The 25,197-nt window shown below is 37.4% G+C and overlaps 2 protein-coding genes across 2 annotated transcripts; both read left to right on the top strand.

Moving 5' to 3' along the window:
* The first annotated feature begins 673 nt into the window (after positions 1 to 673).
* On the top strand, positions 674 to 2,249 carry LOC142358045 (deoxyhypusine hydroxylase-like). Its single transcript, XM_075409519.1, has 3 exons — positions 674 to 749; positions 1,078 to 1,666; positions 1,934 to 2,249. The coding sequence occupies exons 1-3, from the start codon at positions 699 to 701 to the stop codon at positions 2,197 to 2,199; spliced, it is 906 nt and encodes a 301-aa protein (XP_075265634.1). The 5' UTR covers positions 674 to 698; the 3' UTR covers positions 2,200 to 2,249.
* A 985-nt stretch (positions 2,250 to 3,234) lies between these two features.
* On the top strand, positions 3,235 to 24,868 carry LOC142358046 (MFS-type transporter SLC18B1-like). Its single transcript, XM_075409520.1, has 5 exons — positions 3,235 to 3,792; positions 4,141 to 4,507; positions 4,855 to 5,183; positions 16,979 to 17,297; positions 24,433 to 24,868. The coding sequence occupies exons 1-5, from the start codon at positions 3,483 to 3,485 to the stop codon at positions 24,866 to 24,868; spliced, it is 1,761 nt and encodes a 586-aa protein (XP_075265635.1). The 5' UTR covers positions 3,235 to 3,482.
* The last annotated feature ends 329 nt before the right edge of the window (positions 24,869 to 25,197 follow it).

Here is a 25,197-nt window from a genome sequence, read left to right as displayed (position 1 = left end):
GGATTTTCATAAAATCCGGAATAAAAAATGAATTGATTGTAGTGTAATAAGTGTAAATAAAATGTTGTAAATGTGATTTTAGCTGTAAATAATTTCAAAAATTCGATGTTATTTTGACTCATTTCTTAGAATTATAGTCAAAGACAAGTTTATATACTTTGTAAATGATTTCATTTAATTTTTAAACCTGACGATGAACGCTATGTTCGAAAAGGTTCGTTTTAGTTAATCAATTTAAGTTTTAATTGACAATTACTTCTCTGCGTTTTTTCAGTCAATGCGCTCATATGTAATTTCCATTGAGCTGAGTATGGAATGTGAAACAACTTTCAGTGAGTGCTGCTCGAAATTAACATTGTGGTTTACACTTCGGGTTTTCCCGATGTTTTTCTAGCTATCTATGGTTATCATTTTGTAATTAATCGTGTGATCGCTTTCTTCAGGCCATTCTGTTCCCTGTCCTCCTCTGTTGCACGGCTGGGCTTTTAAATGATGACAACCCCAATTTGTGATAGCTACTAAGTAGCGGTATCATGAATACTGCCTGGGGGCTTCTTCAACTGACAAATTTTTTGTTTGCATTTGGTTTCATGCAAACATGGGGGTAGGGCAGTCAATGCGTGGCGAGTAGATCCAATCTGTTTTCAAAAAACCGATCATTAACTGTGACGATTTGATTTTCAGGTTAGGTTGTGTTGATGGCAGATGCGAATGTTCAATTTGAGACAAACGTGGCCAAGCTCTCTGAGGTGCAAATTTTAATCGATTTTTAAATATTATGCATGATCGATTTTCAAAATTTCAGTCTAAGCCCCCCCCCCCCCCCCCCTACAATACGCTATGACCCCCAAGTTAAGTTTCAGAGCACAAGCCATTACATAGTAAATTATTATGTAAAAATTTAGCACGGGCGCTTGAGGGGTGCATATAATATGCTTGGGGAGGGCGTACTTGGCTGTGTCAGTCAGTAGAAAACTTAAGATTGTGCTTCCTGAAATACCCTTTTGTCTGTTGATAAGGAAGGAAATTTGAATGAATTGTTTTCGAATCGGTTATAGAAATGAATTTCACATTTAGCTTCTGAGTGACCAAAGTTTGCCAATGGGGAAGCGGTTCGACGTCTTATTCCAACTTCGATCGAACAATTCGGTTTCAGCTATGAAGGCTATTGCTAACTGCCTACTTGACCCTAAAGAAGATTCAGCTTTGCTAAAACACGAACTAGCTTACTGTATAGGTCAAATGCAGTTAAAAGAGGCAATTCCATTTTTATCACAAGTCTTATCGAATGAAAGTGAAAATACTATGGTTCGTCATGAAGCTGGTGAAGCGTTGGGAGCGATCGGCTGTGAATCTGCCGCGGAAATTTTGAAGAAGTACATACAACACAAGGAAGCCGCGATAAGCGAGACGTGCCAACTTGCAATCGAGAGACTAAAAGACGTTGGTGCTGATCGAAACCAGAATAAACCGACTGGAGGTTTCGGGTCCATCGACCCTGCTGTGTTTGCTGATGAGTTGAGTCCGCAAGGTGATACAAACGAACTTGTCGATCCTCTCCAGGAGCGTCTTATCAATGAAAAGTTGCCACTGTATGAAAGATATGTAGCCATGTTTAAACTGAGGAACATCAATTCGACAGAGTCAACTCGCGCTCTGTGCAAAGGTAAGAACAGATGACAAAACTGGAGATAAGCTATTTTAGTTTTGAAAATGTCTTACCGTCACCGTCAATGCTTAAGTGGGACGTAATTATGTTTAGTCTTATTTGATCTTGTGTGAATTACTAGTCAGGCGATATCCAATTTGGTCCTAACTAGATTTCGCAAAAATATTTTTTGACAATATCCTCTGAATCTCGGGCGTCAAGTTTAAATCGATGGACAGAGTTTCTCGCATTTTTAAAAAAAATAACTGCCATTTCGTATTTCAGGGTTTGGTGCTAGCAGTGCTCTTTTTCGGCACGAAGTTGCGTATGTTCTCGGACAAATGCAAAACGAGTCATCCATAAAAGCCTTATCAGACGTGTTGGCCAATACGAACGAAGAGTCTATGGTTAGACACGAGTGCGCTGAGGCCTTAGGATCAATTGCGTCTGAACACCCAGAGGTCACTGAGACCCTAAAATTGTATCTGAATGACCCAGATAGGGTGGTCAAGGAGAGTTGCGAAGTTGCTCTTGAAATCTCGCATCATTGAATGATCTGATCTTTGAGTGACTGACTGGTAAATTTATATTTTATATCGTGTTTTGTTGTGCGCGCAACTCAAAAAGCCAGTTTTTTTCGGTTTGTGGTTGCAAAATCCTGATTTTTATTGATTTCTCTCAAACAAATTTAGCAATTATTTGAGTCGAAAGGCCACCTTCTGTCTATTGATCTTTGCCCGCACTAGAGGCGGTGGTCCGGCAGCGTTGAAAGGTATTCAGAGATTGGTAGCCAGAATATGTGAGATGGAGTGTTGTTATTCAAAAGTGATCTTGTACATCGGGACAAAAAATAGCTTCGCCCAATTGTATAGCTATATACTCTGCCTTCGTGGTGCGAGCTCATTGCGCAGACCTCCGTTGTGAAAACATTAATTAAAACCTCTTGTGGAAGAAGGAAGGATGCTGTGTTAAATACTTCAAGTCTTTTTAAATGTCAATTCTAAATCATGTCTTTTTATTTTACTTTCAATGAATTTTCCCTTGAAGAAATAAAAGCTAAATTAAGAATTGCCCCCCCCCCCCCAACACTTGGTGAATATTGTCTGGTCCCGGACTCTGCCAGCACTACGTCTTCATAAAGGATTTCGTATCGTTCAAATCTATCAATAAAATGATAGTATTATATACAAACATCAGCTGAGAACCTTAGAACCTTACTAGTCTCCAAGTATCCGATTCACCAAAACTGTTTTGAGGAGACAATTTCAGGGTGTGAGAGGGCGGTTCTTAGTCTTAAAAGTTTGCCCCCCCTCCACCGCATCAGTCAAAAGTTTGACCCAGTCTCTCCCGTAGGATTTTGTATATAAACACTCATCCGGTACATAAGCACTCATGTTGCAAATCAATGCCTATCCTGTACGATCGTTCCTAGCATTACATGTCTTGTATGATATTGCAGGACTTCTAAGGTTATACAATTTGATAGAAGAATCTTGTAATATTCTCGCAAAATCTAACAACAGCCATGTAAGGTGGTGGACTGTCGCAAGAATATGAAATTGATGTTATGATCTTTGTTTTAGATAGGCATGGGCAGCGAACGGGCAATATTATCGTAGCAATGCATTGTTGAATCAAGCAATACTATCAGCCTTCGCAGCAGAACCAAGCAATACTAATCTAAGGTCAACAAATGAAGCCTCTATTGTTCTTATAGGTCAACTGGGCAACTCTTCGGGTGAATTATCTGTAATTCTATCTCAACTGAGCTGCAACTGCTTCAACAATTTATGAATATTTCGATTAAGAAATTTCAGAAGATTTACTGATCAAAATGGCGAACAGTTCTGAATTGACTCCTACAGTCTTGATAGCTTTGGGAGTATCTTTGATGCTGTTCGTGGCTGAGGGAATCAATTACTCCCAGTTGGCGCCCTTTTTCCCGAACGAAGCCGAGCTGAGGAAAGGGCTGACAGAGTTCCAAGTTGGAGCAATTAGCAGCTGTTTCGATTTTTCAACTCTAATTTTCAGTGCCTTCCTGCCATTGGTGGCGAAACCGGAGCTGAATAAGTTCTTCTTTATCAGTGGTACAACTTTGGGAGCTGTGGCTAACATGTGCTTTGGTGTTCTAGGCCAGGGACCGGGTATGTTTTATCATCTAATGACAGCTTTGACGAAAGAACTAAGGGATATGTAATCCAAGTACGCGCTAAGCATTGGATTTTTCGTGCTCGTTGACAGAGGAGATCATTAGCAATTAAGAGTTAGAACGATATTTGTTTAACAAACGATGGAAAAATTCCGTTATTTGTTATAAATAAATACGTTTCATCATAAATCAAATTGATGGATTGTGGTGTTTTATGCCACTCGAGCTAAGTAGGGAACAACTGAAACCTAGCGGTCGGTCTTTTAGGAAATTTCTCAAACAAGTTAGTTTTTTATAGGGTTTTCTTTCAATTCACTTTTATGTCCACTTATGCCTTCTTCAGGCGAGTGGTGGTACGCATCCATGTGCTTCTTCTCCCGAATAGTTATGGGCATTGGGGCTGGTATGCTCTGGTCAACTGGAGTTCCCCTTCTGACAACTCTGGCACCCTCCTATGCTGGTAGAATTACATCTCTCATTGAATCTGGCGTGGGTGTGGGCATTGCCATAGGACCTCCGATCGGGAGTGGGGTGTACTCACTAGGAGGGTACATGTACCCGTTTCTTGTGTCTGGGGCTATTGAGCTGGTGTTTGTACTGGTTGCAATGGCCACTGTTCCATCAGGGACAAGCTCTGGCCCAGTTAACAAGGTAGTCTCTACCCTGGAGGATACGGAAGAAAGTGGTGAAGCTGCAGTTAATGATGACTGGTGAGTTAATTGATGACTGTTTCATACTGATGATTTTAATACTGTTGCGTTGTCTACAGTATCCTTTACAGCAAGTTTTCTGTTTGTACCTTGACCAGGTCATCGATTTGATCAGTATTCGGATGAGTCATTATAATCGGATTGATCTCTTTGTTTACTGAACAATTTTTTTTGACAAGCTAATTTCGGTAGATGCAAATCACTGAATGTTTAAATTTTTTATTATAATTTTAATATTTTGTCATTTCGCAATTGTATGTTAAATCTATGTCTGGCAGATTGTGTTTTTTGGAGTGCATATTTTCATTTTTAAATTTTTATTTCACCAATATGAATTGTCTTTTTAGCTTGATAGACGCTGCAGATAGTGAGCAATCGTCAGATGTGAATCTGTTGACTCCAAAAGACCTACCCAGTCGAAAAGGGAATGAAACCGATGCGTCCTCTGATAATACTGGAGCAGCTTTATCCCAGTTTCTTTCATATCCAGGTGTCTGGCTTGTCAGTCTGTTCTTCGTGCTGGGTTCTGTCCCCTTCGGGTTGTTTGACGTGGCACTGTCACCTTATCTCCTGGAGACGTTCAATGTGGACGGAGACACGGCCGGACTCTTCTTTCTGTCCATGGGTGCTCTTTATGCAATATTCACCCAGTTTGTTGGATATGCTGTGGATAAGGGTGTGTTATTGTGCATCTAGGGTCTGTTTTTGGAGTTTTTTGTAATTTCGTTATGAACTCTTGTTTGTGCTAATATGATTAATTGCTCTCAAGCAAAGTTTGTAGCAATTATATTAGTCCTGTTGGTCTTTAACAGCCGCGAAGCGATAGCGGCTATTATTGGGGAAGTCGTGGTTTTTTACAATTCAAAGAATTTGAATTGTATTGGGGCGCTGTCTTTTTTTTAAGATATGTTCACACATTTTCATGATTCTTGAAGTCAATTGGAGTAGTGATTTTGGTCACGCCGAAACTGGAAGTGGAGCGAAAAAGCGAGTGGTTTTGCGGCGTGAATTTTTTTCACTCTTAAATTTAAGCTAGAATGAGAAAACGGTGTTTGAACAAAAATCCGTTTTATCGCTGTGGTTTTTTTATTCAGATGCGGCAATTTCATTTTGTTTTTTACTGTTTAATAGCCGCCTCAGCTTCTCAGCTGGCTATTATAGCGCTCCTAATTTTTTTCAATTCAAAGAATTTGAATTGTATTGGTGCGATGTCTTTTTTTTAAGATCTGTTCACGTTTTTTTTTAGCTTTTTCACGTCAGTGAGAAGTCAAGTTAGAGTGGTGATTTTGGTCACACTGAAATTGTAAAGTGAGTGAAAATCGAGTAGCTTTGAGGCATGGCTCTTTTTAATAGCCGCACAGCGATAGTTGGGGCTATTATTGGCCTTCTCTTGGTTTTTTTTATTTCGTCGTCATGATTTTTGTTACGACCATATGACGTCACAGCCACTTTTTGTTCATTCGTTCATGCAATTTCAACTGAATTGCATGTGTGACGTCATTTTTCACTCTTAGTGGAGCGAGTTTTTGTGTTCATGCGCGTGATTAAATTTTTGGTCACACTTGACTTACCTCACTCTCAAAAATGACTTCCTCACTTTGAAATTGACTTTTATTTACTTTATTTCAAAGAGATAAGGTCAAATGGGTGTGTGTCACTCTAAATGAAGGTAATTTGAGATCAGCTAATTGAGGTAGCAATAACTTATACAGATTTTTAATCAAAATATAAGAGATCAGCCTTCAATGAAAAGACGAATTTTTTTGGTCTGTCTTTTTTACTGTTTTTTTAGACTGCCGGTCTACAAATCTATTGCGGCTTTTTTCTGGCAATCTGCCAGCTATGTTTAAAATACCTTTGAAGTGGAGTGAGAAATTGGTGTTTGAACAATTTGGCGGTTTTTTAAGATGGATTTTTATCAGGTGCGTCAATTTGACTTCTGTTTTCAGAGTTGCGTCTCCTTCAGTAATTTGGAGACGGTACATATATGTTCTATTTGTGCCTATTTTTACTTTGGTTGAATTTTTTTTGACTTCGGTTGAATTTTTATGACTTCGCCACTATTTGTTGTCATAAAATATTACTGAATTTTACATTTTGCCCCCTTTTTTTAAACTTCTGTTGTCTTATTACGTAGTTTAATCAATGAAAGGTCTGACTGGTTGTCAATGCGGCTAAAAGTACCTAATTATTGGCTCGAGTTAATAGCTAGTGCTTTTCATGACTTTGACCCTACTTCTGCTAAATTTTTGTGTGAGTTTTGAGTTCTGGAAGTTTTTTGTACTTTTTGAAGTCTTATCAATCTATCTTATTAGGGAAAGGTCTCTGATGCTGCTAATAGGGGTTAGGTTTATCGATTTAAGCCTTTTGTTCATTGCTAGTGCTTTCTATGACTTTGACACTAATTGTTTTCAATAATACTTATCGATTTTTTTGAGTTTTGAGTTCTCAACTCCCATGTCATTATTGACAGGTCTCATTGGTTGATTAAAGGCTTCAATAAAAGCTAGTCATTTTTATTTCATAGCTATTGTTTTTTGTGACTTTTACGCTGGTTCTTTTTTAAAAATTCTTTAGTAATTTAAAGTTTTGCTTGCGTTTGTAGTACTTATTGCTGTCTTATCACTTAGTCTCATTGATTAGCTCTCAACGGTGGTCATTAAGAACTCAATTAACTGATATAACTGTATCCTCCAGCAGCTTTTGCGTTTTGTGACTTTCATTCTAAATGTTATCAAAAAAGTTTCAGTTAGTTTTATTACAATTTTTTTGGTTTTGTTTGTCCTATCATTTAATATTATTAAAGAGAGGACTCATCGACTTTTAATGACAGGTTGCTAATGAGTAATAGAGGAATATAGTTGGCAGTTTGAGTTCATAGCAGTTGCGCTTGACCACAATTCACAGCGTGTTCAACATTTTGTTGTGTGAAATCTTTTTGACTTCTTTAGGCTAGTTTCACTCCTCTTATTCTGCTAAAATTGTCTTAGACAGCAGTTGCTTAGCAAAGCAATTCAAAATGAACAGAGTCGGTATCAAAAACGAAGTCAGAAATACAAACGGGATGAACCCATAAATTCCAATATTAGATGCCCGTTTGTCTCACTATGTTCTTTGTTACCATCTCTAATGCTTATTGCTAAATGACATCAAAATAGTTCGCACTTAAATTATTTGTACAAAAGTATTTTTTTTATTTTCTCTGCAGTCAATCCCAATCTTGGTTATGGGAATGTACTTTCCAGCTGCTATTTTCCGGCAATCTGCCGGGTATTTTTTTCAATTTTTCGGATAGGATTTTCTAAATGGTTTTTCCCAATCCTTTCATAGTTCATTCTAGGCCTAGTTTTTGTTTGAACCAAATTTCTCGTTAAGAGTGTTTTGTTCACATTTTGTATTTTGCATTCATTTCCAGTTTTTTATATTTTTTTTATCTGAGTTTTTGTGGAAATGGTTTTTCGCAATTCACTAATTGTCAGTTCTATGTGTAGTTTTTGTTTAGTGAATGATTACGTCAGGATTTGTCTTCTTCTTGCGACCGGACTTCTTGCAATTGATTTTTTCAATTTCAGTAATTTCTACGGCTTTGCAGTTAAAAATTTGTTCGTGACGGCATTTGTTCCGCTTTTAGATCAATTGCGTGACTTACCTCACTAAACAAATTACTTCTGAACTCGCTTAATGAACTTAGTTTTTTGAACATTTACTAGTTAAAGGTCAATAATTTTCATCTAAGTAGCGCCAAACGTATATACCCTAATTCTTGGGTATTAGTGTCTTGAGTTTTTGATTGCAAATTTTAATTTTGAAAACGCACTATTAAGGCCTTTTCCTTATAGAGCTCATGTGTCCCATACAGCTCATGTGTCGAATGTAACCAAAAATTGTAGTGGTCTATTAAGGAATTGGTGATCAATCTGTCTATCTTATTTCTTTAGTTGTTTCAATTCGTTTAAGCCACAAGCTTCTATCGCGGCTGTTTTTTAGGCAATCTGCCGGCTATGTTTCGGGTACGATTTTTTGCTTGACCTCTTTTTGGTCTGACCCATTGACTTTTCGTCCTCAAAAAAGTGAAAAACAGGTAGCGCCCAGCGGGCATTAAGTTCTCTTAGAGCCTTTCAGCTCACTAGTCTCCTTGTATGCGATTCACAAACTTCTGGAGACTTGTACTTATGGCGTAAGAGCCCCGTGCAGTCAAAGACCCGCCTCTCATCGGTCGTTTGAGAGCAATGATCTCGACAGTAGTCGGTTTTGTTTCTAATATTACTGCTTTTACTAACTTAAAAATTGCAGCAATAATTGCCAAAATGGTATTAAATCTTGCGAAAAAAACATTTATTGTGCAAAAAAAAGTTCTACATGGGAAGTGTCTCATCTATCAAAAAAATTTTATCATCCAGTCTTTTTGGTCCTTGCTGTCGCATCTGTAAAAAAATGTAATAACGCAAAATTACTTTGCTCACTTCAACAATACAATCTTGCTAAAAAAACTCGTAAAATTTTTTGAACTTTAACTTCTGAGACTAACTCTAACTATAACTCGACTGGACACAATAATAAAAATATTTTTGCTCCGCTTCAGATTTCAGCTCTGCTTTTCGGTCATTATTTTTTTATTGGTACCTAAAGACTAAGTTGATGTTTTCTGATTGTCATCTAGCTCTTTTTCAATTTTTCTTTGTTAAGTTTTGGTGTCATTTGGCCTGTCGCGAGTTATTTTAGTCGTTCGCGTGATTCAGTTTTTGGTCGCACGTGACCTACCTCACTCTTAAAAATGACTTCCTAACCCAAAAATTGTCTTCATTATTTAATTCGAAGAGATAAGGTCAAGTGAGTGCGTGGCACTCTAATTTAAGGGTATTTAAGGGAAGCTATTATGCGGCATTCAGTTAAACGGATTCTTAATCAAAGTGTAACTTCTCGGCATTTAGTCTGTTTCTTTCTCTATGTTTTTGAGAGTGCAGATCTACGAAGCTATTGAGGCTATTTGCGGCAATCTACTGGCTGTTTTTCTTTTTTGTCAAGATTTTTGTTACGACCTTATAGCGTCACGATTACTTCTGTATTTTGTAACGCATCTCTATTTTGTTCATTCATGGCATTGTTGCAATTGTGTGCATGATGTCATTTTCTCCTTTGATGGAGCAAGCTGTGTGTGGCACTCTGATTGGAGCCTATTTAAGAGCTTCTAATAGAAGCAGCAGTATGTTATACAGTTTTTTAATCAAATTATATGTCAGCCATTTAAAGATTTTTTTGTCTGTTTCTCTCTTTTCGAATTTGCATGTCTACGAAGCTCTCGTGGCTATTTTCTGGCAATCTGTCAGCTATCTTTTGCCACTGGTTTTGATTAATTTTATTTTTTCCATCCAGTGTTTTTGGTCATAGCGTTGGCATCCATAAATAACTTAAGAATTCTGAAAATTACTCTTTTCACTTCAACAAGTGAATCCGGCTCAAACTTTTTGCCGATTTTTCTATAACTTCTATAGACAAGAAATTATTTTTGCTCTTCACATTTCAGCTTTTATTTATTAAAAATTTCGGTGCTGAAAAGCTAAGTTGATGATGTTTTCTGGCAATCTTGTAGCTATTATTGTAATTCTTTGGTAAATTTTGGATGTCATTTGGCCTTAAAACAGATTATTAAATTACTGTGATAGCGATAAGTCAGTGGAGATGTTTTAATAACTGCAAAGCGATATCTGGCCTTCTATCTCCTTGTTGTCGAGATTTTTGATACGACCATTTCACGTTACGATCACTTCAAATAGGCGTTTCGTTTTTAGTATTAGTGGTAAAAGCCTTTAATTATCTTTGGTAGGATAATACAGCATTATCAAATTAAAGTATTGCTATTATATGAAAAGAAGTTAAATTTTCAAAATGAAAAAAATGCATTAAGAACATTAAAGTATCGCCTATCCTGCGCAAATACTACATCTACATTTTAAAGCACAAGTACAAGCACGTATTATTAATGTCTAACGAAATTTCTTTTTCGTTAACTTATTAGACACCTATGTATACGATCTTGACATAAGGGTTTCGATTAGAAGTTTCTCACTCCGACACTCTGTGGAGATCAGCTGCGTCATTGGCCACTTCTTGCACTCGGAAGAAGGACTTCTCCGTAATATGTTTTGCTCGCGACACGGCTAAACGGTCCAGTGCCATATTACAAGTATTTACACTCCGGGTCTCAATTTCGAAGAAATAATTAAACTTGAGAAAATTTTGTTCGTTCATTATAGCAGAGAAGCGTAAATCACTCTGAATTAACTGGTAACGGCCAGGAAAATTGATGTAAAAAACAAGCCACCATAGTCCCCAGATCCAAAGGATCATCTCAGACCTTGTAGATTTAAGAGTTCTAACCTGCGGGGATGGATAATGTCCGGGAACCAAGCAGGGTAGCCATATAGCAAAACAGAGAACGCAAGGTACGTAAAAATTTAATTAAACTCCAGAGGACAGACTGTATGGAACGTTATGCTTCAAATAGTCTCGAGCTCTCCGAGCATTCACAAGTTCAATTTTAACATGATGGCTCTACATCAATTTGCAGGAGACCTCAATACCTAAATCTGTGATTTGATCAACTCGAGATATATCGTCGCTTCCAATAATTAAACAATCTGTTGAAGTCCTGCTGAATTGAAGATAACTGCATTTGTTAGCATTGAAGTTAATAGTGTTGCAATTTGACCACAGTTTTAGCGCGTATAAATCACTTTGAACAGCGGGTAAGCTTGATTCTTTGTTGCACATTAATTTTGTCATCTGCAAGATAAAAGGTTGTCATAGATATAAGTTCAGCACAGGATAGGCCCTAATACGTTTTCCTGCGGCACCTCACTACTAACATGCAAGACATCGAAAAGACTGTTCTCAAATTTGGCCCTGGTGCGCAAAGTCACAAAGTCTCTGTCAAACCTAAAGGATGCAATTTGAAATAGCAGACAGGAATGATTGACTGAGTGAAACGCTTTGCAAAAATCTAAATATACAATAACTGGCGCCACATTTTCGTCGAAATTCAAATACAATTTGTGGAGATGACCAGTTGGGTCACCGTAGAGTGCTCTGGGGAAATCTTTGCTGCCTGGCATTGAGGTCCTTGATTTTTCCGTATATAACAAAGAGAAGCTCTGAGAAATCCGTGGAGGTATAGATATTGGTCGATAATTTTTACTTTAGCAATTGGTCCATTTTTAAAATCTGGCGTGACAAAGACGCACTTCCAATTATCCGGCCGTTTCTGAGCTTTAACAACGTTAAAAAATATGGTACAATAACGTTTAAATTGTATCATCTGCTTTATTCAAGATAGTTGGTTATACCCCGTCACAAGCTGCTATGGAACTTTCGGGCAGCTTAGCAAGCTTGATCTGAATATCGTTCACGCTAAATTCAACTTCGGAGAGCTTGTCCAATTTTCGAAATCGTAAAGCGTTGGTAGAAAAGGTTGCTTTAGGTTGGAAATAAAGTAACGGTTAAAAGATTGGATTTATCAAAATCATTTGAATCCACTGTTACCGTAAAAAACTTTACCATGCGGATAGCTATTGCCATTCAACTTTTGAAGCAAGGAAAAGGCGTCATTGGTGCTGAAACTTTTAACTGTTGAGAAATACTTACTCATCCATATCTATCAAAATTGTTAATCCGTTTTCAAGCCTTTGAATGTTACTCTTTTTACCTTTTCTCGCAGAGTTCAAATAGTACATGGTTGCCAAAATATAGAAGAACGGCGCATCATTTCGTTTCTGCTTTTCGGATTGGCACTCATCTGAAGGGTTCTTTCCAAGAGTTTAACATCTAGAGATGAACGCCGGATGCGAATTGTGGCAGTCGTAAAGTTTTGCATCTAATGAGAACACTAAAACGGCACGCGATGATTTAATTGAAGGCCTTCAAAAGTCAGAAATATAGAGTCATGATCAGAGCAACTTGACCCTTTGATAACAAAAAGCTAGTTGTGGGAGCAAAAAAACATGGTCTAAAATCTTTCCAGCTCTGTGTGGGTTGATCAACTGTTTGCGTAAAAAGTAACTGCTCGGTTATAAACTTTAGGAGCGTTTGCTCTTCCGAGTGTGGCGTATCTCATCACCACACTCGGATGAGCAAACGCTCCTGGAGATTATAACCGAGCAGTTACTTTTTACGCAATTTTTTGATCAACCCACACATATCTGTAAACATTTTATACCTTGTTTTTTGTTACCTGAGGGTCAAGCTGTTCGGATCATGACTGTATATTTCTGAATTTTGAAGGCCTTTGATTAAATTATTGCTCATCGAATGGGTTTTCAGTGTCCTCATTCGATGCAAAAACTTTATCATAATCTGCGCATCACGGAGTCGCTAGCTTACGATTGCCACATTTCGTATCCGGCGTTCAGCTCTAGATGTTGCAAGCTATTGGAAGTTGTATCTGAGATTGTCAATTGGAATTTGTTTTCTACTTCACTCATGATTGCGCGAATTCTGAGCTGTGCAACCAATGGTTTGAAATCTGCGAGATTCTTGGGGGAAGGTGGAATAGGACAAGAAAAAACGTTAGGCTAGCGTACGAAGCAATCGTTTTCAGATGTTGAGGAACATATGATTTCGATAACTTTTAAGAAATTGTTGTTAAACGCAACAAAGATTCCTCCGTGATGACCGTGGGCTCGATCTGATCTTGCAATTACAGAGTACGGATTACCAATAAAAAACAGTACTATCGTTAATCGATTTATCGAGCCAAGTGTAAGTTAGACAAGCAATTGCAGTAGATTGCATAGACATATGGCTACAAGATGACGGCCGCTTTTCAATAGATAGGATACTCTGCACATTCATGAGAAGTACGGAGGTGGAGAGCGAGCACTGAATTTAGTCATATCTCCTCGCAAACTCGACCACATCTACTCCTGTAAGTGTTTCCAGGATTTTGGCTTTACAATTGCCGTTTTTCAAATCGTAGATTATATTGCTGAACGCGCGCTGCTGGAGTTAAATCGGGCGACATAAATACTCGATGGCGTGACAGTTACGTAGATTGTCAGACTTGTTTCGTTTGCTCCATAAACTTCAGTAATAATAACTGATGCCCGTTGGATTCCCGGGTTTTCCTATTCTTATCAGTTCTATATAATTTGCTTCCATTTTAACATCGACTTTTTAGCTAGCTGCTGGACAAGAGCTACGTGCGTTTTTAAATCTGGCGGTTTAGTTCCTTTCACTACGAGGTTCACCTTTTTCGCATCCTTGCGTACCTGCTCCTACTAAACCCTTGTAAATAATTGCGGCGCGAGCTTGCTGTTCGTGTCTAATTGAACTTGTAACAGCTGACGAATACGTCTTTTGACTGTCAGCTTTACTACTAGCAGGGCAAGATACGCAGAGAAGCGTTTGAGAACAATCGAAGCTCGAGGGAGCGCACATCTTCGTTTGAACAAGGCAGTTGTCTGTTAAACAGGGCATCAGAGTTTCTCTATCAAATCGGTGTCAAGCTTTTTAGTTCGCTTTGACATATAGTAGGAAATTCTCTTAACTCAAGCAAGAATACAGCAAATCACTCAAACATGCGGATTAACTGAATACGGTAATTAACTCAGAAGTGGTAAATGTGGCTGCTTCGAATTATGTGAACACAACAAATGCGAAGAACTCTTGCGCCAAATGCTTTTTAATAACATTCAGTATTGTGAAGGCTGCAACTGACGGATTCGTATTGCTATTCCAATATTGTAATAAATTTCAGCGGTTATCGCAAAAGAATACCTTCTGCCGGAATCTAGAAGCCCCCGTAACCGGCTACTCAAAGAATGTCCGGCCTCTATTGTCACAGTAAATCAATGCAATCAAAGCTGAAACGAAACTAAATAGCCTCCCGGGTGCACATGGAGACTATTTAATACGTTTATCACGACAATTAGGCTGCATTTTCTACTGATTTATGTTGCATAATGTCATTATTTAGACTTAGTGGAGTTTTTGGCCCCTGAGGGTGATTTATTTATGGTCAAGCGAGACTCTTCTCTATCAATATTGTTTTTGTTGCTTTCAAATCGACTTTTCTTCACCTGAGTTGCAGATAAGGTCGACTGAGTCTGTGTTACTCTTGAAGCTGGGAGATCAGCTAAAGACAGCAATACAATACTTTTTCTGAATCAGATTATAGCATCTGAAGGATTGATGAGAATATTTTTTCCGTCTGTTATATTTTTGAAGCTGCAGATCTACAAAGCTATTTCGGCTGATTTTTTGGCAATCTGCTAGCTATGATTCGGAACTCAAATCAGTTTATATCGGTGTAGCGTCCATAAAACCAGGATTTAATAAACAATGTTGCACGTGGAAACCCAGTTTCAGGTCAATCTGCTAACTAAAATTCAAAATTAGAAGGAAAAATTTGTTTTTGTTTTTTTTAAACATGGAGCGAGAGAAAGTAGCGTTAAAAAAATGTTCGGTTGGTGAGAGAAGTTGCAGTTTTGCTTCATTTTCCCTCTAATTGACGAAGTTCTTATTTAAAAAGGGATCTTATTTGAGCATTTATTGCACTTTTTGATGCAGCTTCAAGCCTTTTTGTCATTTACTGTTTTGTATGCTCTGGTGGTTTTTATGCTCTTTTAAATTTTTTGCGGTTAATACGCTGTTTTATTCAACACGCTCTATAATAGCTTTCCAACGAATTTGGCAATCATGTTAGTCCTGCTAGTCTTTTCATGCGACTTTTCTTTGTACAGTTTTTTGAATTGCAGTACATGTCCTGCTGGTCTCTAGATTTTATCAAGATTTTTGTTACGAACTGTGACGTCAAGCTCACTTCAAATCAGGCTTTTGTGTTCATTTATTCATGTAATGAACGTATGTGTGTGTTTGTGTGTGTATGTGTATGTATGTACGTGTGTGTGTGTATGTGTGGGGCGCGGGCGAATTTTTCAGCTGTGTGCTTTATTAGCCGCTAAGCGATTGCTGGGGCTATTATTCGCTTTCTCTTGGTTTTTTTATTGTAGCTCCAAAGTTGTAAGCTGAGCGGAGCTATATTGTGGTGCTCTTGGTTTTTTTTTGTTTCGTCGTTTGACGCTCTTTTTCTTTACTTTTTGTTCTAGAACATTGCCGCATCACGTTTTCAGTCACTTTTTCCTGCTTGATTTCTTGCTTTTCGCGTGAACTAATTTGGTCGCGTTTCAGAGTTTAAGTCTGTTGCTAAAACACAGTTGGTTCTTTTATAACAGAGCTTAAGGGACTTGTAGCCTAGTGGTTAATGCATACGGTTCTTACGCCGGGGGTTGTGGTTCAAACCTCCACGTCCTCAAAAATTTTTTGACCCAAAATTGTTATTAAATGTACACCCCCTTTGATTAAAAGTTGGTTGCGATAACTTTTTTCTGTATCCGTTTATCTTTATTTTACAGCACGCAAGTTTATGTCGCAGCTATTCCGGAAGTCTGTCGGCTATGTTGCAAGATTTTCGTTACGACCATTTTTGTTCATTCGTTCATGCAATTTCAACTGAATTGCGTGCGTGAGGTGATTTTTCACTCTTAGTGGAGCGAGTTTCTTTGTTTGTTGGCGTGAATAAATTTTTGTTCACACGTGACTTACCTTCTCAATAGTGACTTCCTCACTCTGAAATTGACTTCTCTTTACTTTAATTCAAAGAGATAAATTCAAGTGAGGATGTGTCACTCTAATGCAGGCTATTTGAGGGCAACTATTAAAAGGAGCAGTAAGTTATATAGTTTCTTAATCAAGATCTAACATCTCATCCTTTAATGAATTCTTTGACTGTTAAGTTCTTTTACTATGAAAAAAATTTTTTCCTAGAAAACTATTAATACGTTTCATTTTCTATCTTTTTGAGACGGCAGATCCACAAAGTTTTTGCGGCTGTTTTCTGGCAATGTGCCAGCTATGTTTTATTTTTGGGTGAATTATTTTGTTACTTTTGACTTCATTCTCAATGTTAGTTTTATCATTTTCTTGAGTACTTTTGATTAGTGTGCTTATATCTTTTACGCCGCCAGGCGCACGTGCAATTTTTTTTAATCTAGTAACGTGCTATATAACAACATATAATTTGTAACTGGGGGTCATAAAACATACTGGAGGAGAGACAGAATAGACCCAAAAATTTATTCGAGTTCTCCTAAAATCAAGGTTGAACTAAATGAATTTAATGGGGACTTTTTATTGGTGCTTTGATATAATGCGATCATAGTTAAGACAATAATTTAGACAAGATTTAGAACTAATATTATTACAGGACAATTTGGTGTCCTCGTTTGCGACAAATTTTTTGTATACAGCAATATATTTTGCAGTCCTGTCGTGACAAAATAGTCGGAAATAAAATTTCAGCTAATATGACCCCCAGACGCACGTGCATTGTTTTTACATAGTAATGTGCTATATAACAACACAACATTTGTAACTGGAGGGTCATATTATGAAATGGCCTATGTCGATGTCTTTCAGGCTACGCTGTGTACATCTTCTTTTGGAGCACAATTGCAACAGTGATCAACTCCTTCCTCTTCAGTGCCCCCTACGCATTCCCCTTCCTAGAGTCCAAATACTTCGTGGCCACTATCCTGGCTGTGGATGGAGTGGCTCTCTCCGGCACATTTGTGCCAGTCTACTTAATACTGGAGCACATTGTAATGAGCAGTGGATTTAGGTACAGCGAGGATAGTTTAAAACTTGTCATTGGCATTTGGATCAACTTCACTATGGCAGGTAAAAATATTAAAAAATACGGATCTTTTCCGTTTGAACCCCCCCCCCCCAAGCTTAAGTGGGTGCGTATCATTTGCCCCCCCCCCCCCCAGACGCCCGCACCATATTTTTACATACTGGTTTATTATGTAATGACACGTGCTCTGTACCGGGGGGGGGGGGGTGCATAACGTACTGGGGGCACAAACGGAAAAGATCCAAATATACTATACAATGCGGATCTTTCTATTTGTGACCAACCTCCCCCACTAATCACCCAAGCTTACTGGTGGGTTTATATCACGCGAAACCCTCAAACGCACGTGCTATATTAATATATAATGATTTGTATTTTTCCTTTTGTTTGTGACCTTACAACCCTGTCCCCGCCGCTAAGCTTTGTACCCTAGCTACAGAGCACGTGCTATTCTATTTCCTTGTGAGTCATAATATAATAATACGGAACGTGGACTCGGGGAGCAAGTAATATGCACCCACTAAGCTTGGGCACGAACGGAACAGATTCACGTATATAAAGACATTTTGAAACTTAAGCGCATGTATTGAGTCGGCAATAACAGAAAAGATCCAATAATGCATTTGATAATTCCCTGCCAGTTGAGCTAAGGACCACAGAATCTTATCCATTATTCAAAAGAGGGATCTTTTCCGTTTGTGCCTCCCCCCCCCCCCCCCCCCCCCCAGTACGTTATGCGCCCCCCCCCCCCAAAGTTACAGAGCACGTGCAATTACATAGTAAATCATTATGTAAAATTATGGCACGGGCGTCTGGGGGCTGCAAATAATATGCACCCACTAAGCTGGGGGGGGCACAAACGGAAAAGATCCCAAAAGAGATTTAAAGACACATTTATTCCGAAGTTATTATTACTGATCACGGCGGAGCACTTTTGAGTTCCAGAAAAAGTGTTTATAGCAACACGATAATGATGATAATCCTATCAATTTTTGGTCCTATCCAGATGCAAAAATTGCCAGCCAAAAATATAACGAGCTAGGGTTAATTTTTTAGCAAACTTACGTTTCATTGTGAATAAATGCAAAGATCAGATTTTAAAACGCAATCCTTGGTATGTGCTTTTAGTTGCTCTCAAAAAAAGTTTGTAGCATATATATTAGTCTCGAGGTCTGTTTAAGCGATTTTTTGTTCTCCTTTTTGTCCTCGAAAATGGATAAACAGACAAAGCTTGGAGTGCATGGAGTGCACTGAATCGATGAGCAGCTCTACTAGATCCTTACTATTTTCTAAGTGTGCAAATCACCGAAGACACTGAGAAAACTTAAATTAATGGCGCGAAGGTTTAGACTCGTGTTTTTTCGCGGATCTCACTCCACCCCTCCCCCTTCTCTCGTCTGCCCCCTCCGATTTCACCCCCCCCCCCCCCCCCCCCACACACACACACACACACACACACTTCATCCCTCTCATAGCCTTAAGCGGCCCGCGCCTCTCACCAAAAAACTGATCCTTCTTTTTTTCGTGCTTCTCTTCATGCTCTCTTAACCTTAAGCCAGCCTCGCTCCGCTAAAAAGGTAGTTACTACCAAAGCAAACCCTCGCTAGTGCTTTGAGAGAGTAATTCGCCCAACGCTTTTCCCGCTATTTATGTTTAACCGCTGAAATGTTTTTGCTTGACCGATTGCTTTTGTTTTAGAACGTTCTTTCGCTGACTTGAGTGATTTGATTTCTCGAGTGACTTTTCCAGGGAAAACTTCTAGGATACAGTTTAGATCACACTTCGGGAAATTTTTGTGATCTAGTAGTTATATGTAAGCAGACCTGGGGGGGGGGGGGGGGGTAAAAGGACGTACCTATGTATAAAGATTACCTATAGCCTATTTTCATCAATTTTCCAAAGACGTACCTAAAAAAGAGAGTGAGAACAATAGAGCTGTCATCTTATCGTAATTACCCGGGGGTAATTATCTTAATTACCCCAGGAAAATGCATCCGCTCTAATGCACTTCAGCTAATCTTGTCTACTTAACCTTTTTTTGTGTCCAGGAAGCAATTCATTTATCGGATAGATCCAGCAGGTGCACAAGCTTTTTCAATAAACAAGCATAATTTGATGTTTTCTTTTCTTTCCATTTGTTAGTTTTCGAAAAAAAAGATTTTTATTCGAATTTTTGTGATTAGTTAAAAAAATTTTTTTTGACAAAAAGGTTAATTCACTTAGAAAAATTTTTTTGAAAAATGTCGTTTTTTACATAAGGTTTTTGATGAAAAAAGCATAATTTGAAATTTTCTTTTTTTTCCATTTATTGGTTTTCGAAAAAAATAGTTTTCATTTTTTTTTTCGAATTTTTGAGTTTAATTTAAAAAAAATATTTTTTTTGATAAAAATGTTAATTTACTTAGAATTTTTTTTTTGAAAAATGTCGTTTTTTACATAAGGTTTATAAAAAAAATGCAGATTTTGATGTTTTTTTTCTATTTTTCAGGTTTTGAAGTTTTTATTTTATGTAAATTTTTTTATTTTTTTTTTGAAAAAAACTCGTTCTTCTTAAAACATAATTCCTTCAAAAATGTCGTTTTTTACATAAGTTTTTTAACCAAAAATGCAGATTTTAATTTTTTTTACTTTTCTATTTTTCCAATTTTCAATTTTTGAAGTTTTTTATGTAAAAGTTTTACATTAATTTTTTTTGAAAAAAAAAATTGTTGTTTTACTATAATGAGTTTTTTTCATAAGATTCTTTTACTATTTCAAAAAAAACAAAATTCTAAAATTTATCCAATCATATCATTTGTATAATCTATCTCGAAATGAGTTAGGACCGAGAAATTCTGTTCATTTTGTGTTTTGTCTCAGTTGAATATCAGTGGTCTTAAAAAATGCAAAATACTCCGATACTTCCTTTACTTCCTTCAACATCTTTTCTTTCGACACTTCATTCTGATTTAGATTTTGCTCCCAACAAAGAGGAATCAAAATTTAAAACAACAATAACCGATAACAATATCGAATTATCCTTTGAGGTGGATTGCTCAAGAGTAACAATAAAAACACAGACTACTAGCCTAACACTTCCGAAAGATTTGTGGAGAACTTTAGAGGCAGCTAGACATCATAACCTCCACTTAGCCGAAGAAAAAGTCAACAATTCAGTACTTTCTCTCCCCACTTATCTTCAAGCCATTGAGAGAATTCGAAAAGAACAAGGATTTCATCCACTGAAAGACAGCAAAGGTATTTTGTTCCCGTACTCTCGTGACATAAATCACTACGGTGTGTGGTGGGTAGAAGACATGTTCTCCAAACATGCTGATACATTTTCTACAAAATCAGAAACCTTCGATCTACCCAATTTCCAAGACCTCATTCTTCCTCCTATCCAAGAAAACGACAATGATGAGAACCAATCACTTCATCAAAATGTTCCTTTCTCGAACTACAGGTGCTCTCCAATATAAGTCTTAATAATTGCTTGTGTTCTTTGCTAAATTCTCCCTCACGTGACATCATTTGTCACTCACGTGATGTTGCTAAAAATAGAAGTGACATAACTATTACGTCATTATGCACGCTCAATTCTCATTGGTTACGACCTCTTCTACATGATCTCATTGGTTACGGAGTCGCAACTGTTCTCGTTTTTAATCAAATTTCATTGGTTCGTTTTATCAAGCTCTTTCTTGAAGACAATTCAATCATTTGTTGCTTTTCGTTTTCAATATTCAGTTACCTTATTTATTCAATTTTTCCTTTCTTGCCTTAAAAACTCATCTTTTACTTACTTCAAACGCCACAGATGGATCAAAGTTCAGTCTCAGCTGACAGCAAAAAACCCTACGCCTTCCCCTTCCGCAAACGAAACCATAAGGGAAAACCAGTTATTCCTTCTTCCCAGTTTGATTATCATAATGAAAGCATATATTCTTTGTATAATGATATCAACGTGAAAGTTGAGGACAATGAATCCAAACCAAATGAGGATCGCCAAGGAAACAACAACCTTTGGTCTTTCCAAGAATACAGCAACCGGAAATTTCAAATCAGCATCCCAGAGGAGACTATCAACACAAGCTCGAATTGGACCCACTTGAAAGTCTTTCGCGAAAATGTCGAAGGTGAATTTGTTCTACATCAGTTTCTGATGCTGTCGGTCTGGGAATTGAAAATTTTCATTCAAAAATTACCTGAGATGATAAAAGAAGCACTACAATTTGAACCCTCAGAAGTTACTGCAAAGTTGATGATTGACGAAACTTAGTTCCAGCCAACTGATGTGGAGGAAAAAGCAAAATTCGATGTGTTCTGGGAATTGAGTGAGACTGCTAGGCGAAAAGTATGTGTGACTAGAACATTTTACCAAGATGATCCGAATCGATGTTATTTCACCATCAAACTCTTCACTCGAGGGACTGAAAAGGACAGTTTTAGAAGGAAATGCTTCCTTTCTGTCAGAATTGGGGTGTTGCAGAAAATAATTCGAATGAGCAATGAAATTATTTCAGTGCTGAACAAAGTCAAAAACCAGACAAAATCGCAAAGTGCATAGAAGTAATTGTAAATTTTTATAATGTATGTGATGTCTGTATTTATTCACTTTTTGAATTAAATTCTTTCAGAACAGTTGCTTGATATGAATATTGAGGAAATTGTAGAGTTCGAAAAAGAAATCAGTCAACTTTTTGTTGGAAATACAAAAAGGAAAAATTATTTTTTGGCTGTCTGTCGAAGTTTAGACAAAAATGTAGATCTAGACAAAATCAACAGAGAAGTTCCCTTTGGAGGACTAATAGGGGTTGGCGATTCAAAGTTAGAAAAACTTTTGAATTGGTCGAAAATTTTTCGTTTACATGCCACATTTCATGATGCAACGGGATACCTGAAAACAAATCTAAATATTGGTCCCGGGTACTGTTACATGGTTCCATTCCTTAATTCAAAATTAAACTTTTGTTTCTTGGGACATATAACAGGTATAGCATATTGTTGTTTTCTGAAATTGTCACCACGATTCCATTTAATCAAAGTGTGAATCATTATTTCCTAAGCACGAACAAAAATCAGTTGCACTCTAAGACAGATCATAGCAACCACGCAGCTGACTTTATTTTCGATAATAACAATCAGGAGCGACCGCCTTGGAAAATTTGTGGACGCACTTGCTCTCGAACAGCTTTTTTGTCAATATTCCAGTGCTTAGTTGTATTAATACTTCTTCTTTTTTCAATTATCAACCTTGTTTTTGCCAGAACTTGTGACGAACGAACAGTTTGGATTGCTATTCTATCAAGTGCTGTTGGTTACATTCTTCCTAATCCCAGAGCATAAAATGAACAAGATTATATCAACAAAGGAACGCATTCTGATGTATCTTGTTGGTCCTTCCGGATCTGGGAAAACTGTTTTCATTAATGATATGCTACAAATGAAAACTTTTCAACCCTCGTTTGATCGAATTTTATACTTTTATAGGCACTTTCAGACAATTTACGATACAATGATGCAATCAATTGCAGGCATAGAATTCATTCAGGGTGTTGACTTTGAATTAATTGAGAACTTACCAGATGACGGCACAAAATATTTACTTATATTCGATGACTCATTAGACATTCTTTCCAAGTCGGAAAAATTCAACGAAATTGCGACAGCCGGTAGACATCGAAATTTAAATTGTGTTTATATCAAACATAATCTCTTCCACAAAAATAAAACTGGACGTGACGCCGAGCTTCAGACTACTCACATTGTTTTGTTCAAATCACCCAGAGATGTGCAGCAAATTGATATATTGGGAAGACAACTGGGTCTGGGAAAATAATTAAAACAATGGTATGATGACGCTACACAAGAACCATATGGACACCTTATGATTGATTTAAGACCATCTACACCTGATTTGTTAAGATATTGTTCAAATGTAACTTCATTTCCTTCAGAATTCTTCGTACCGAACAGTCGTGCTCGTATTAGTGATATTAATGATAAACGCACAGAATTATTATACTCTGAAGCTCTTTCGGAATCTCAACAAGAAATTTCAACCAGCTTTCCTTCTACATTGTCCTAAGGAATTCATCAGATTTCTCTGTGAGTGTATTGTAAACTTGATTAAAGGAAACCTCACAGGAGTAAGAAAAAAACAGTTTCTTCGCTTCCAAAAACAACTTAGAAAGCTCACTTCAAAATCAACAACTCTAAATTCCAGAAGACTTATATTGGGCTCGAAAGCTGGAATAACAATATTAAGTTACATATATCAACCTTGTATGAACAAATTTTCAACTTTCTTCAATGAGTGAGGTCAAAAAGTTTGTTCTTGTTCCAAAAGAACTGTGGGAGACCAGAAAACGGAAGTTACCGGAACCCTCCTGCGAGATCTATAAAAAGGAAGAAACTGTTTTTCCAGTTATCAAAAAAGCGAAAGAAGAACGTTCCGAAGAAACCAATCGTCCACCTAAAGAACTTAAGACAGACCTGGAATTTCACTACAAGAAATATCCTGAGACATTGAAAACATTGAAAGAGATATACGAAAACAAACGGTTGAAAATTTCACTTTCCAATACAATTATTGTTGACAACGTTGACACAGGAGTTGATATAAAAACATTCCTTCATTCAATCAAATTGAAAAACACTCCAGTTGATCCAAATTATTTCCTAATCCTTAAAGTTCTAAATCTGAGACCACATCTGGTTAAAAACAACATTTTGAGGACACAGTATGGCTCAGACTGGTTCAATTACAGTTTCAGATAGAATCAAATTGCAGAAGTTGTATAAAGGGAAGGGACCAACAGCTTTCGGTTCTATCAATAACCTAACAAAAGCAAGTGGAATCAGTCGCGAGAAATTAACAGAATTTTTACAATCAAAAGACTCTTATACAAAATATAAAGGAATCAGACGAAAATTTCCCCGGCTAAATGCGCATGCTCGCTATATTGATGAGATTTGGTGCTTGGATCTTGCGCAAATGGATAAACTATCACGATGGAATCGAGGTATCAATTTTTTACTCGTTACTGTAGATGTTTTTTCTCGATACCTGCGAGTAGAACCATTACGGAGAAAAGGAGCAGAGGCCGTGAAAGCAGCTTTCATCAAAATGTGTTCGAAAAAGAACGAACTCAATTTCCCAAAAAAAATTATGGCTAGATCAGGGAAAAGAGTTTTTCGGAGATATGGCCAATTTCTGCGAGGACGTGGGAATCAAATATTATCACACTTATAGTGAAACGAAAGTAGCTTTTGGCGAGAGAGCTATACGAACCCTGAAAGTTTTAATTTACCGCTACCTGGAAGAAAACGACACATTATCTTACATCAAAGACCTGCAAATGTTTGTTGACATCATCAACTCTAGAATAAATCGAAGTATTGGGTTGGCGCCCAAAGATGTAGTGAATGCTGACTTTTTGACTGTCATGTACAAGCGAATGAAGCTACGAAAAAATACAAAGCCCAAGTTTCAAGTAGGAGATAAAGTTAGGTTGGCATTAGCAGAGGGCAAATTTCAGAAAGGATATAAACCTCACTATACACATGAAATTTTCCTAGTTCGAAAAATAAATACTTCAGCGCCCTTCCCGACATATTTTGTTGTTGATCAGAAAGGAGAAAACATTGATGGAATCTTTTACGAACAAGAATTGTCAAGAGTTGCATAATCATTTTTCAATTAGTCGCGCTAGAAAATGGACGGTTACAATCTACCTTATTTTAAAGGAGTTCCTCGTCAGAGGGGGCGTGGCTTTGGAGCCTTGGCTAGAACAGTCGCTAGGACAACTCTTCCCATTCTCAAGAAATACGTTTTACCTGCAGCAAAAAAAATTGGACGAGATGTAATCGAGTCAGCCATTCCCGAAATTGGTGGTGTTTTATCAGGACAGACTTCGATTAAAAAAGCAGTAAAGAAGACTGCAAAATCAACAATACAGAAACAAGTTGGTGGTGGTATGAAAAAGAGGAAAAACACTAGACAAAGTGTTACTCGACA

Source organism: Convolutriloba macropyga, unplaced genomic scaffold, assembly GCF_964194025.1.
Source record: "Convolutriloba macropyga unplaced genomic scaffold, txConMacr16.3 SCAFFOLD_1514, whole genome shotgun sequence".
Taxonomy (NCBI): Eukaryota; Metazoa; Xenacoelomorpha; order Acoela; family Convolutidae; genus Convolutriloba; species Convolutriloba macropyga.
The sequence above is the reverse complement of the archived record's forward strand: the minus strand, read 5'-3'. Positions and strand labels throughout refer to the sequence as shown.